Source organism: Eleutherodactylus coqui, chromosome 1, assembly GCF_035609145.1.
Source record: "Eleutherodactylus coqui strain aEleCoq1 chromosome 1, aEleCoq1.hap1, whole genome shotgun sequence".
Classification (NCBI taxonomy): domain Eukaryota; kingdom Metazoa; phylum Chordata; class Amphibia; order Anura; family Eleutherodactylidae; genus Eleutherodactylus; species Eleutherodactylus coqui.
In genome coordinates this window covers 647,789-663,709 of record NC_089837.1, presented here as the reverse complement: position 1 = coordinate 663,709, position 15,921 = coordinate 647,789, and the positions used below count along the sequence as shown (strand labels likewise).

The 15,921-nt window shown below is 52.7% G+C and overlaps 1 protein-coding gene across 2 annotated transcripts in view; it reads left to right on the top strand.

The window, feature by feature from the left end:
- Positions 1–14,999, top strand: part of LOC136617946 (T-cell differentiation antigen CD6-like) — a 177,700-nt gene extending 162,701 nt beyond the window's left edge. For both annotated transcript variants that reach the window (XM_066594293.1, XM_066594292.1), the window contains 3 exons: positions 11,805–11,882; positions 13,215–13,308; positions 14,474–14,999. In XM_066594293.1, the coding sequence (XP_066450390.1) occupies positions 11,805–11,882; positions 13,215–13,297 (161 nt within the window). In that variant the 3' untranslated portion in view covers positions 13,298–13,308; positions 14,474–14,999. The remainder of the gene's footprint in view (positions 1–11,804; positions 11,883–13,214; positions 13,309–14,473) is intronic.
- The last annotated feature ends 922 nt before the right edge of the window (positions 15,000–15,921 follow it).

Sequence of the window (15,921 nt, the reverse complement as noted above, 5' to 3'; positions counted from 1 at the left end):
AACCTGCCACTCAAGGGGTTAAAGAACCTGCCCTGGTGGGTCTGACAGGGGGGGAAGAAACCTGGCACTCAAGGGGTTAAAGAACCTGCCCTTGTGGCTCTGACAGGGGGGGAAGAAACCCGCCACTGAAGGGGTTAAAGAACCTGCCCTGGTGGGTCTGAGAGGGGGGGAAGAAACCCACCACTCAAGGGGTTAAAGAACCTGCCCTGGTGGGTCTGACGGGGGGTAAGAAACCTGCCACTGAAGGGGTTAAAGAACCTGCCCTGGTGGGTCTGACGGGGGGGGGGAAGAAACCCACCACTCAAGGGGTTAAAGAACCTGCCCTGGTGGGTCTGACGGGGGGAAGAAACCCACCACTCAAGGGGTTAAAGAACCTGCCCTGGTCAGTCTGACAGGGGGGTAAGAAACCTGCCACTGAAGGGGTTAAATGTTGTGGATTCCAAAGTGGAAATGATCCGCAAGATTCAAAGGGCCTTCGGGGACAAAGCAACGGGCGGCACACAGATAACGGAGCGGGCCAACTGCTGCATCCGTGGAGTCCTCCTCTTCCAGGCATGTATATGTGTATACTAGCTGATATACCCGGCTTCGCCCGAGTTAATTTGGTGCTGGTGTTTATCTGGTGTTCACACGGAAAATCTTATGAAGTCGTGGTTACTTTAGAGATACTGAGGAAAAACATGTTCACCATTTTGCATAGTTCTCTGCGTTACCCAGAAAACACCACGGGAGGTAACCATGCGACGTTTCCTTTATATAAAATGACATCAGGAAGTGAGAGAATTAGATTCCGTACGTAAAATTTGGACGCTAAATCTTTTGCGCATAGAATTGAATAATGGAGTTGGGACCCATTAGCTTTTCCTATTTATGACATAATCAATGCTTGTGCCAAATTTCCCATTTCTATGACACCAGAAAGTGAGAAAATTAGATTCCGTACGTAAAATTTGGACGCTAATACTTTTGCGCATAGAATTGAATAATCGAGTTGGGACCCATTCGCTTTTCCTACTTATGACATAATCAATGCTAGTGCCAAATTTCACGTTTCTATGACATCAGGAAGTGAGAGAATTAGATACCGTACGTAAAATTTCGACGCCAATTCTTTTGCGCTAGAATTGAATAATCGAGTTGGGACCCATTAGCTTTTACTATTTTGGAGATAATCTATGCTTATGGCAAATTTCATGTTTCTACGATAAGTTGGAGAACTTTTGGCGAGTCAGTCAGTCAGTCAGTCAGTCAGTCAGTCAGTCAGTGAGGGCTTTCAGCTTTATATATATAGATATATATATAATATGAGGGGTAGACGGGTCGGGGGGGGTGTATATATGTGTGGGGGAGGAGTAGATGCGTCAGGGGTGTGTGTGTATATATACAGTGGGGAAAACAAGTAATTAGTCAGATCCCAATGGTACAAGTTCTCCTGTGACATCATCGGTGACCCCAACTATGGAGACAATATGAGAAAACATCCAGAACATCACAGTCTGATGGGTAACGGATTTATGTGCTAATTAGGGGGGGGGAATAAGGATTTGGTCGCCTACAAACAAGCAGGACTTCTGGGTCTCACAGACCTGTAACTTCTCCTTTAAGAGGCTCCTCTGTCCTCCACTCATTACCTGTAGTAATGGCACCTGGTTGAATGACACCTGTCCACAACCTCCAGCAGTCACACTCCAAACTACGCTATGGTGAAGACCAAAGAGCTGTCGAAGGACACCAGAAACACAATTGTGGCCGCAGCAGACTGGGAAGACTGAATCTGAAATAGGCAAGAGGCTTGGTGTGAAGAAATCAACGGTGGGAGCAATAATTAGAGATGGAAGAGATACAAGACCACTGATGATCTCCTCGATCTGGGGCTCCACGCAAGATCTCACCCCGTGGGGTCAAAATGATCACAAGAACGGTGAGCAAAAATCCCAGAACCACACGGGGGAACCTACTGAATGACCTGCAGAGAGCTGGGACCAACGTAACAAAGGCCACCATCAGTAACACACTACGCCACCAGGGACTCAGATCCTGCAGAGAGCGGGACCAACGTAACAAAGGCTACCATCAGTAACACACTACACCACCAGGGACTCAGATCCTGCAGAGAGCGGGACCAACGTAACAAAGGCTACCATCAGTAACACACTACACCACCAGGGACTCAGATCCTGCAGAGAGCGGGACCAACGTAACAAAGGCCACCATCAGTAACACACTACACCGCCAGGGACTCAGATCCTGCAGAGAGCGGGACCAACGTAACAAAGGCCACCATCAGTAACACACTACACCGCCAGGGACTCAGATCCTGCAGAGAGCGGGACCAACGTAACAAAGGCTACCATCAGTAACACACTACACCACCAGGGACTCAGATCCTGCAGAGAGCGGGACCAACGTAACAAAGGCCACCATCAGTAACACACTACACCGCCAGGGACTCAGATCCTGCAGAGAGCGGGACCAACGTAACAAAGGCCACCATCAGTAACACACTACACCGCCAGGGACTCAGATCCTGCAGAGAGCTGGGACCAACGTAACAAAGGCTACCATCAGTAACACACTACACCGCCAGGGACTCAGATCCTGCAGAGAGCTGGGACCAACGTAACAAAGGCTACCATCAGTAACATACTACGCCACCAGGGACTCAGATCCTGCAGAGAGCGGGACCAACGTAACAAAGGCTACCATCAGTAACACACTACGCCGGGGGGGACTCAGATCCTGCAGAGAGCTGGACCAACGTAACAAAGGCTACCATCAGTAATACACTACACCACCAGGGACTCAGATCCTGCAGAGAGCTGGGACCAACATAACAAAGGCCACCATCAGTAATACACTACACCTCCAGGGACTCAGATCCTGCAGAGAGCGGGACCAACGTAACAAAGGCTACCATCAGTAACACACTACACCACCAGGGACTCAGATCCTGCAGAGAGCGGGACCAACGTAACAAAGGCTACCATCAGTAACACACTACGCCGCCAGGGACTCAGATCCTGCAGAGAGCTGGGAAAAACGTAACAAAGGCCACCATCAGTAACACACTACGCCACCAGGGACTCAGATCCTGCAGAGAGCGGGACCAACGTAACAAAGACTACCATCAGTAACACACTACGCCGCCAGGGACTCAGATCCTGCAGAGAGCTGGGAAAAACGTAACAAAGGCCACCATCAGTAACACACTACGCCACCAGGGACTCAGATCCTGCAGAGAGCGGGACCAACGTAACAAAGACTACCATCAGTAACACACTACGCCGCCAGGGACTCAGATCTTGCAGAGAGCGGGACCAACGTAACAAAGGCTACCATCAGTAACACACTACGCCGCCAGGGACTCAGATCCTGCAGAGAGCTGGGACCAACGTAACAAAGGCTACCATCAGTAACACACTACACCGCCAGGGACTCAGATCCTGCAGAGAGCGGGACCAACGTAGCAAAGGCTACCATCAGTAATACACTACGCCACCAGGGACTCAGATCCTGCAGAGAGCTGGGACCAACGTAGCAAAGGCTACCATCAGTCACACACTACACCGGGTGGGACTCAGATCCTGCAGAGAGCTGGGACCAACATAACAAAGGCTACCATCAGTAACACACTAAGCCGCCAGGGACTCAGATCCTGCAGAGAGCGGGACCAACGTAACAAAGGCTGCCATCAGTAACACACTACACCGCCAGGGACTCAGATCCTGCAGAGAGCGGGACCAACATAACAAAGGCTACCATCAGTAACACACTACGCCGCCAGGGACTCAGATCCTGCAGAGAGTGGGACCAACGTAACAAAGGCTACCATCATTAACACACTACGCCGCCAGGGACTCAGATCCTGCAGAGAGCGGGAACAACGTAACAAAAGCTACCATCAGTAACACACTACGCCGCCAGGGACTCAGATCCTGCAGAGAGCAGGGACCAACATAACAAAGGCTACCATCAGTAACACACTACACCGCCAGGGACTCAGATCCTGCAGAGAGCGGGACCAACATAACAAAGGCTACCATCAGTAACACACTACACCACCAGGGACTCAGATCCTGCAGAGAGCGGGACCAACGTAACAAAGGCTACCATCAGTAACACACTACGCCACCAGGGACTCAGATCCTGCAGAGAGTGGGACCAACGTAACAAAGGCTACCATCATTAACACACTACGCCGCCAGGGACTCAGATCCTGCAGAGAGCGGGAACAACGTAACAAAAGCTACCATCAGTAACACACTACGCCGCCAGGGACTCAGATCCTGCAGAGAGCAGGGACCAACATAACAAAGGCTACCATCAGTAACACACTACACCGCCAGGGACTCAGATCCTGCAGAGAGCGGGACCAACATAACAAAGGCTACCATCAGTAACACACTACACCACCAGGGACTCCGATCCTGCAGAGAGCGGGACCAACGTAACAAAGGCTACCATCAGTAACACACTACACCGCCAGGAACTCAGATCCTGCAGAGAGCGGGACTAACGTAACAAAGGCTACCATCAGTAATACACTACGCCGGGGGGGACTCAGATCCTGCAGCGAGCTGGGACCAACGTAACAAAGGCTACCATCAGTAATACACTATGCCGCCAGGGACTCAGATCCTGCAGAGAGCTGGGACCAACGTAACAAAGGCCACCATCAGTAACACACTACACCGCCAGGGACTCAGATCCTGCAGAGAGCGGGACCAACGTAACAAAGGCTTCCATCAGTAACACACTACGCCGGGGGGGGGACTCAGATCCTGCAGAGAGCTGGGACCAACATAACAAAGGCTTCCATCAGTAACACACTACGCCACCAGGGACTCAGATCCTGCAGAGAGTGGGACCAACGTAACAAAGGCTACCATCAGTAACACACTACGCCACCAGGGACTCAGATCCTGCAGAGAGCTGGGACCAACGTAACAAAGGCCACCATCAGTAACACACTACACCACCAGGGACTCAGATCCTGCAGAGAGCGGGACCAACGTAACAAAGGCTACCATCAGTAACACACTACACCGCCAGGGACTCAGATCCTGCAGAGAGCTGGACCAATGTAACAAAGGCCACCATCAGTAATACACTATGCCGCCAGGGACTCAGATCCTGCAGAGAGCTGGGACCAACGTAACAAAGGCTACCATCAGTAACATACTACACCACCAGGGACTCAGATCCTGCAGAGAGCGGGACCAACATAACAAAGGCTACCATCAGTAATACACTACACCACCAGGGACTCAGATCCTGCAGAGAGCTGGGACCAACATAACAAGGGCTACCATCAGTAACACACTACACCACCAGGGACTCAGATCCTGCAGAGAGCGGGACCAACATAACAAAGGCTACCATCAGTAACACACTACACCGCCAGGGACTCAGATCCTGCAGAGAGCTGGGACCAACGTAACAAAGGCTACCATCAGTAACACACTACGCCGCCAGGGACTCAGATCCTGCAGAGAGCTGGGACCAACGTAACAAAGGCTACCATCAGTAACACACTACACTGCCAGGGACTCAGATCCTGCAGAGAGCGGGACCAACGTAACAAAGGCTCCCATCAGTAACACACTACGCCGCCAGGGACTCCGATCCTGCAGAGAGCGGGACCAACGTAACAAAGGCTACCATCAGTAACACACTACACCACCAGGGACTCAGATCCTGCAGAGAGCGGGACCAACGTAACAAAGGCCACCATCAGTAACACACTACACCGCCAGGGACTCAGATCCTGCAGAGAGCGGGACCAACGTAACAAAGGCTACCATCAGTAACACACTACGCCGCCAGGGACTCAGATCCTGCAGAGAGCTGGGACCAACGTAACAAAGGCTACCATCAGTAATACACTACACCGCCAGGGACTCCGATCCTGCAGAGAGCGGGACCAACGTAACAAAGGCTACCATCAGTAACACACTACACCGCCAGGGACTCAGATCCTGCAGAGAGCGGGACCAACGTAACAAAGGCTACCATCAGTAACACACTACGCCGGGGGGGACTCAGATCCTGCAGAGAGCTGGACCAACGTAACAAAGGCTACCATCAGTAATACACTACACCACCAGGGACTCAGATCCTGCAGAGAGCTGGGACCAACATAACAAAGGCCACCATCAGTAATACACTACACCTCCAGGGACTCAGATCCTGCAGAGAGCGGGACCAACGTAACAAAGGCTACCATCAGTAACACACTACACCACCAGGGACTCAGATCCTGCAGAGAGCGGGACCAACGTAACAAAGGCTACCATCAGTAACACACTACGCCGCCAGGGACTCAGATCCTGCAGAGAGCTGGGAAAAACGTAACAAAGGCCACCATCAGTAACACACTACGCCACCAGGGACTCAGATCCTGCAGAGAGCGGGACCAACGTAACAAAGACTACCATCAGTAACACACTACGCCGCCAGGGACTCAGATCCTGCAGAGAGCTGGGAAAAACGTAACAAAGGCCACCATCAGTAACACACTACGCCACCAGGGACTCAGATCCTGCAGAGAGCGGGACCAACGTAACAAAGACTACCATCAGTAACACACTACGCCGCCAGGGACTCAGATCTTGCAGAGAGCGGGACCAACGTAACAAAGGCTACCATCAGTAACACACTACGCCGCCAGGGACTCAGATCCTGCAGAGAGCTGGGACCAACGTAACAAAGGCTACCATCAGTAACACACTACACCGCCAGGGACTCAGATCCTGCAGAGAGCGGGACCAACGTAGCAAAGGCTACCATCAGTAATACACTACGCCACCAGGGACTCAGATCCTGCAGAGAGCTGGGACCAACGTAGCAAAGGCTACCATCAGTCACACACTACACCGGGTGGGACTCAGATCCTGCAGAGAGCTGGGACCAACATAACAAAGGCTACCATCAGTAACACACTAAGCCGCCAGGGACTCAGATCCTGCAGAGAGCGGGACCAACGTAACAAAGGCTGCCATCAGTAACACACTACACCGCCAGGGACTCAGATCCTGCAGAGAGCGGGACCAACATAACAAAGGCTACCATCAGTAACACACTACGCCGCCAGGGACTCAGATCCTGCAGAGAGTGGGACCAACGTAACAAAGGCTACCATCATTAACACACTACGCCGCCAGGGACTCAGATCCTGCAGAGAGCGGGAACAACGTAACAAAAGCTACCATCAGTAACACACTACGCCGCCAGGGACTCAGATCCTGCAGAGAGCAGGGACCAACATAACAAAGGCTACCATCAGTAACACACTACACCGCCAGGGACTCAGATCCTGCAGAGAGCGGGACCAACATAACAAAGGCTACCATCAGTAACACACTACACCACCAGGGACTCAGATCCTGCAGAGAGCGGGACCAACGTAACAAAGGCTACCATCAGTAACACACTACGCCACCAGGGACTCAGATCCTGCAGAGAGTGGGACCAACGTAACAAAGGCTACCATCATTAACACACTACGCCGCCAGGGACTCAGATCCTGCAGAGAGCGGGAACAACGTAACAAAAGCTACCATCAGTAACACACTACGCCGCCAGGGACTCAGATCCTGCAGAGAGCAGGGACCAACATAACAAAGGCTACCATCAGTAACACACTACACCGCCAGGGACTCAGATCCTGCAGAGAGCGGGACCAACATAACAAAGGCTACCATCAGTAACACACTACACCACCAGGGACTCCGATCCTGCAGAGAGCGGGACCAACGTAACAAAGGCTACCATCAGTAACACACTACACCGCCAGGAACTCAGATCCTGCAGAGAGCGGGACTAACGTAACAAAGGCTACCATCAGTAATACACTACGCCGGGGGGGACTCAGATCCTGCAGCGAGCTGGGACCAACGTAACAAAGGCTACCATCAGTAATACACTATGCCGCCAGGGACTCAGATCCTGCAGAGAGCTGGGACCAACGTAACAAAGGCCACCATCAGTAACACACTACACCGCCAGGGACTCAGATCCTGCAGAGAGCGGGACCAACGTAACAAAGGCTTCCATCAGTAACACACTACGCCGGGGGGGGGACTCAGATCCTGCAGAGAGCTGGGACCAACATAACAAAGGCTTCCATCAGTAACACACTACGCCACCAGGGACTCAGATCCTGCAGAGAGTGGGACCAACGTAACAAAGGCTACCATCAGTAACACACTACGCCACCAGGGACTCAGATCCTGCAGAGAGCTGGGACCAACGTAACAAAGGCCACCATCAGTAACACACTACACCACCAGGGACTCAGATCCTGCAGAGAGCGGGACCAACGTAACAAAGGCTACCATCAGTAACACACTACACCGCCAGGGACTCAGATCCTGCAGAGAGCTGGACCAATGTAACAAAGGCCACCATCAGTAATACACTATGCCGCCAGGGACTCAGATCCTGCAGAGAGCTGGGACCAACGTAACAAAGGCTACCATCAGTAACATACTACACCACCAGGGACTCAGATCCTGCAGAGAGCGGGACCAACATAACAAAGGCTACCATCAGTAATACACTACACCACCAGGGACTCAGATCCTGCAGAGAGCTGGGACCAACATAACAAGGGCTACCATCAGTAACACACTACACCACCAGGGACTCAGATCCTGCAGAGAGCGGGACCAACATAACAAAGGCTACCATCAGTAACACACTACACCGCCAGGGACTCAGATCCTGCAGAGAGCTGGGACCAACGTAACAAAGGCTACCATCAGTAACACACTACGCCGCCAGGGACTCAGATCCTGCAGAGAGCTGGGACCAACGTAACAAAGGCTACCATCAGTAACACACTACACTGCCAGGGACTCAGATCCTGCAGAGAGCGGGACCAACGTAACAAAGGCTCCCATCAGTAACACACTACGCCGCCAGGGACTCCGATCCTGCAGAGAGCGGGACCAACGTAACAAAGGCTACCATCAGTAACACACTACACCACCAGGGACTCAGATCCTGCAGAGAGCGGGACCAACGTAACAAAGGCCACCATCAGTAACACACTACACCGCCAGGGACTCAGATCCTGCAGAGAGCGGGACCAACGTAACAAAGGCTACCATCAGTAACACACTACGCCGCCAGGGACTCAGATCCTGCAGAGAGCTGGGACCAACGTAACAAAGGCTACCATCAGTAATACACTACACCGCCAGGGACTCCGATCCTGCAGAGAGCGGGACCAACGTAACAAAGGCTACCATCAGTAACACACTACACCGCCAGGGACTCAGATCCTGCAGAGAGCGGGACCAACGTAACAAAGGCTACCATCAGTAACACACTACGCCGCCAGGGACTCCGATCCTGCAGAGAGCGGGACCAACGTAACAAAGGCTACCATCAGTAACACACTACACCACCAGGGACTCAGATCCTGCAGAGAGCGGGACCAACGTAACAAAGGCCACCATCAGTAACACACTACACCGCCAGGGACTCAGATCCTGCAGAGAGCGGGACCAACGTAACAAAGGCTACCATCAGTAACACACTACGCCGCCAGGGACTCAGATCCTGCAGAGAGCTGGGACTAACATAACAAAGGCTACCATCAGTAATACACTACACCGCCAGGGACTCCGATCCTGCAGAGAGCGGGACCAACGTAACAAAGGCTACCATCAGTAACACTACACCGCCATGGACTCAGATCCTGCAGTGCCAGACGTGGCCCCCTGCTTAAGCCGGTACATGTCCGGGGCCGACTGAAGTCTGGATGATCCAGAAGAGTATTGGGAGAATGTTATATGGTCAGATGAAACCAAAGTAGAACTGTTTGGCAGAAACAACTCGTCATGTTTGGAGGAGAAGGAATGCTGAGTGGCATCCAAAGAACACCATACCTACTGTGAAGCATGGGGGGGGGCAACATCATGCTTTGGGGCTGTTACCAGGACGACTGATCCGTATACATGAGAATGAATGTGGCCATGTATCGTGAGATTTTGAGTGCAAACCTCCTTCCATCAGCAAGGGCACTGAAGATGAAACGTGGCTGGGTCTTTCAGCAGGACAATGATCCCAAGCACACCGCCAGGACAATGAAGGAGGGGCTTCGTAAGAAGCATTTCAAGGTCCTGGAGTGGCCTAGCTAGTCTTTGGATCTCAACCCTATAGAAAACCTTTGGAGGGAGTTAAAGTCCGTGTTGCCCAGCGACAACCCAAAACATCACTGCTCTTGAGGAGATCTGCATGGAGGAATGGGCCAACATACCAGCAGCAGTGTGTGCCAACCGTGTGAGGACTTACAGAAAACGTCTGACCTCGGTCATTGCCAATAGAGGATATAACAAAGGATTGGGATGAACGGCTGTTATTGGCCAAATACTGATTTCCCCCCTAATTTGCACATAAATCCGTTACCCATCAGACTGTGATTGGCTGGATGTTTCCTCATGTTGTTTCTCATAGTTGAGGTCACCGATGATGTCACAGGAGAACTTGTACCATTGGGATCTGACTAAGTACTTGTTTTCCTCACTGTATATATACATACACCCCCCCGAACTGTCCACCGCTCCACCCCCATATATATCCTCCTGACCCATCTACTACTCCCCCCCCCCACACACACACACAGATTCGTCTACCCCCCCAACATATATATATATATATAATGTGTGTTTGGGGTATGTATATATGTGTGGGGGACGGGTAGACGGGTCGGGGGGGGGGGGGTGTATATATGTGTTAGACTAGCAGTGTGTTTGTGTAAGTCATGTTCACATGGTGGAGTTCACACCAGTTCGGTGAATCGGCACCCCGTGACTCCCAGCGGACATTCGCGCCGCCGTCTGAACAGCGCAGGGCTTTTTTCCACACACAAATTTCAAATCTGTGTGCAAAATAAAACGAAGTGCCTCGTGGGTGCGGCGCCTCGTAGACCTGGCGCCTCGTGGGTGCGGCGTGTGCGGCGCCTCGTGGGTGCGGCCCCTCATAGACCTGGCGCCTCGTGGGTGCGACACCTCGTAGACTTGGCGCCTCGTGGGTGCGGCACCTCGTAGACCTGGCGCCTCGTGGGTGCGGCGCCTCGTAGACCTGGCGCCTCGTGGGTGCGGCGTGTGCGGCGCCTCGTGGGTGCGGCCCCTCATAGACCTGGCGCCTCGTGGGTGCGACACCTCGTAGACTTGGCGCCTCGTGGGTGCGGCACCTCGTAGACCTGGCGCCTCGTGGGTGCGGCGCCTCGTAGACCTGGCGCCTCGTGGGTGCGGCGCCTCGTAGACCTGGCGCCTCGTGGGTGCGGCGCCTCGTAGCCCTGGCGCCTCGTAGACTTGGCGCCTCGTGGGTGCGGCACCTTGTAGACCTGGCGCCTCGTGGGTGCGGCGTGTGTGGCGCCTCGCGGGTGCGGCGCCTCGTAGACCTGGCGCCTCGTGGGTGCGACGCCTCGTAGACCTGGCGCCTCGTGGGTGCGACGCCTCGTAGACCTGGCGCCTCGTTGGTGCGGCTCCTTGTAGACCTGGCGCCTCGTGGGTGCGGCGTGCGCGGCACCTCGTAGACCTGGCACCTCGTGGGTGCGGCGTCTGCGGCGCCTCGTGGGTGCGGCACCTCGTAGACCTGGCGCCTCGTGGGTGCGGCATGTGCGGCGCATCGTAGACCTGGCGCCTTGTGGGTGCGGCATGTGCGGCTGGGTAGCAGTACTAGTGCTTCGCTGCAGCAGTTAGACGAGGACTTGGGATTCCACCGTGTGAACAGACCCTTAGGACGTACGGCTCTCACAACAGCAGGCTCCACCTCTTCTCTTCTGCTTGTAGGGTCGGTGACCTCGGAGGGGACGTCCAGCACATCATCAGAGGAGCAGAACTGGTATGAGAACTACAGACTACAAGGAGGTATGATGGGAGACCCCATAACTCCTCCCACCACAAAGTCTTCTCTACACAAAAGGAAGTGTCAGACTAGTATTAGACCTAGTGGTCAGTGTGCAGGAAGGGGAGGAGGTGAGCTGTGACTATTGTGAATGGTGGCTCCTGTGTTATCTATATATATAGGGGTCTCCTCTCAGTGTAATCCTGCCTGTGCAGGGAGGGGAAGAGGTGAGCTGTGACTATTGTGAATGGTGGCTCCTGTGTTATCTATATATATAGGGGTCTCCTCTCAGTGTAATCCTGCCTGTGCAGGGAGAGGCAGAGGTGAGCTGTGACTATTGTGAATGGTGGCTCCTGTGTTATCTATATATATAGGGGTCTCCTCTCAGTGTAATCCTGCCTGTACAGGGAGGAGAGGAGGTGAGCTGTGACTATTGTGAATGGTGATCCTGTGTTATCTATATATAGGTGTCTCCTCTCAGTGTAATCCTGTCTGTACAGGGAGGGGAGGAGGGGAGCTGTGACTATTGTTAATGGTTAGTCCTGTGTTATCTATATGTAGGTGTCTCCTCTCAGTGTAATCCTGTCTATGCAGGGAGGGGAGGAGGTGAGCTGTGACTATTGTGAATGGTGGCTCCGGTGTTATCTATATACAGGTGTCTCCTCTCAGTGTAATACTGTCTGTACAGGGAGGGGAGGAGGTGAGCTGTGACTATTGTGAATGTTGGCTCCGGTGTTATCTATATCCAGGTGTCTCCTCTCAGTGTAATCCTGTCTGTACAGGGAGGGGAGGAGGTGAGCTGTGACTATTTTGAATGGTGGCTCCTGTGTTATCTATATATAGGTGTCTCCTCTCAGTGTAATCTTGTCTGTGCAGGGAGGGGAGGAGGTGAGCTGTGACTACTGTGAATGGTGGCTCCTGTGTTATCTAAATATAGGTGTCACCTCTCAGTGTAATCCTGTCTGTACAGGGAGGGGAGGAGGTGAGCTGTGACTATTGTGAATGGTGGCTCCTGTGTTATCTATATATAGGTGTCTCCTCTCAGTGTAATCCTGTCTGTGCAGGGAGGGGAGGAGGTGAGCTGTGACTATTGTGAATGGTGGCTCCTGTGTTATCTATATATAGGTGTCTCCTCTCAGTGTAATCCTGTCTGTACAGGGAGGGGAGGAGGTAAGCTGGGACATCAGGCTATTATTAGGCTCAGTGTGCAGGGAGGGGAGGAGGGGAGCTGTGTCCGAGTATTATCTCTCCTAGTGGATGAGTGTGAGAACTGCAGGATATAAAGATATTGAAGCGTTACGGATGTTGTGCACAGCAGGCTGTGGGGAGAATAACGGTAATCGTCTTCCTTTCAGAGCAGAACAACTTGCTGTTCGCACCACAACCGTATGAAGACTCCTCCGAGTACGATGATGTCAGCTCTGCGGCGTCTGACTGATGCAGCGTGCCGTAAGTGAGGTGTTGGGGGTGGTTCATGGAACTCCAGTGCAAATAGGGGTTGTGGGGTATTATTAACCCTTGCGGTGCCTGTAGTGCGGTATATTATTGACCCTTGTGGTGCCTGCAGTGCAGTATCATTATTAACCCTTGCTGAGCCTGTAGTGCGGTATATTATTAACCGTTGTGGTGCCTGTAGTGCGGTATATTATTAACCCTTGCGGTGCCTGTAGTGCGGTATATTAACCCTTGCGGTGCCTGTGGTGCGGTATATTATTAACCCTTGCGGTGCCTGCAGTGCAGTATTATTATTAACCCTTGCGGTGCCTGTGGTGCGGTATATTATTAACCCTTGCGGTGCCTGTAGTGCGGTGTATTATTAACCCTTGCTGAGCCTGTAGTGCGGTGTATTATTAACCCTTGCGGTGCCTGCAGTGCGGTATATTATTAACCCTTGCGGTGCCTGCAGTGCAGTATATTATTAACCCTTGCGGTGCCTGTAGTGCGATATATTATTAACCCTTGCGGTGCCTGTAGTGCGGTATATTAACCCTTGCGGTGCCTGTCGTGTGGTATATCATTAACCCTTGCGGTGCCTGTAGTGCGGTATATTATTAACCCTTGCGGTGCCTGTAGTGCGGTATATTAACCCTTGCTGAGCCTGTAGTGCGGTGTATTATTAACCTTTGCGGTGCCTGTAGTGCGGTATATTATTAACCCTTGCGGTGCCTGTGGTGCGGTATATTATTAACCCTTGCGGTGCCTGCAGTGCAGTATCATTATTAACCCTTGCGATGCCTGTAGTGCGGTATATTATTAACCCTTGTGGTGCCTGTAGTGCGGTGTATTATTAACCCTTGCGGTGCCTGCAGTGCAGTATCATTATTAACCCTTGCGATGCCTGTAGTGCGGTATATTATTAACCCTTGTGGTGCCTGTGGTGCAGTATATTATTAACCCTTGCGGTGCCTGCAGTGCTGTATATTCTTAACCCTTGCGGTGCCTGCAGTGCAGTATATTAACCCTTGCGGTGCCTGCAGTGCAGTATATTAACCCTTGCGGTGCCTGTGGTGCGGTATAGTATTAACCCTTGCGGTAGGAGCCCTAGTCCTTCGGTGTGGGGTGAATGACGCTGTAGACGCCCCGACCTGATCAGGTATCTCCCCTTTCTCTGCAGACTCCTCCGCGCCGCTCATCCCCTATAAGGACCAGAATGCTGCACGTCTTTATGCCGTCCATCTTCTTGCATCCTCTGTAGATCGAGGGGCTCATCCACACAGACGACTAACCTCTGTCCTAGTCTGACACTGACAACTCGTCAATGGGGCGGGTACTACAAGCAGATTGGTGGCGGACAGATGGCGATGCTGGCGAGTTTATAACAGTTTACACAGAAAACTTCACCCACCTTTTGACTTAATTTATCACAATTCACACACTTTTGTATGCAAATTAGGCCCATTTCACAAAGCCACGCCCCCTTTTGTGAAAGACTGAAAAAGTGCCAAGCTTATAAAAGGGTTTGCTGGTGAAAGTTTGGGCCTTGAATAGTAAATCCTCTTCCGATCTGCTGCTTCCTGCGGACTGACCCTCGCAGCGCGGCGTGAACTGCGTCTTCGCGCGGCCGGCGGGCCATTTTCACGTTTGTTAATCATATGTGTAAAAATCGCATGTAGTTTTAATAAAACATCCCATGAAAGTTGCGTGCGCCTGGCGCAGATTCTCCGACCCCAGCATCGCTGCCACAGTCAAATAATGGCTGAACACATCAATGCAGGTGCATGCTGGGATATCCTCGCCCATGGAATAAGCCCTTCTCTGTCCGTGAGCTCCATGAGATCCACACATCCACGTGCTGACATCCTCTGTGCTGCTGCGAGATCCACACATCCACCTGCTGACATCCTCTGTGCTGCTGCGAGAGCCACACATCCACCTGCTGACATCCTCTGTGCTGCTGCAAGAGACGCACATCCACCTGCTGACATCCTCTGTGCTGCGAGAGGCGCACATCCACCTCCTCACATCCTCTGTGCTGCTGCGAGAGACGCACATCCACCTGCTGACATCCTCTGTGCTGCTGCAAGAGACGCACATCAACCTGCTGACATCCTCTGTGCTGCGAGAGACGCACATCCAACTGCTGACATCCTCTGTGCTGCTGCGAGAGATGCACATCCACCTCCTCACATCCTCTGTGCTGCGAGAGACGCACATCCACCTGCTGACATCCTCTGTGCTGCTGCGAGAGCCACACATCCACCTGCTGACATCCTCTGTGCTGCGAGAGGCGCACATCCACCTGCTGACATCCTCTGTGCTGCTGCGAGAGCCACACATCCACCTGCTGACATCCTCTGTGCTGCGAGAGGCGCACATCCACCTCCTCACATCCTCTGTGCTGCGAGAGACGCACATCCACCTGCTGACATCCTCTGTGCTGCGAGAGGCGCACATCCACCTCCTCACATCCTCTGTGCTGCGAGAGGCGCACATCCACCTGCTGACATCCTTTGTGCTGCTGCAAGAGACGCACATCCACCTCCTCACATCCTCTGTGCTGCTGCGAGAGCCATACATCCACCTGCTGACATCCTCTGTGCTGCTGCGAGAGCCGCACATCCA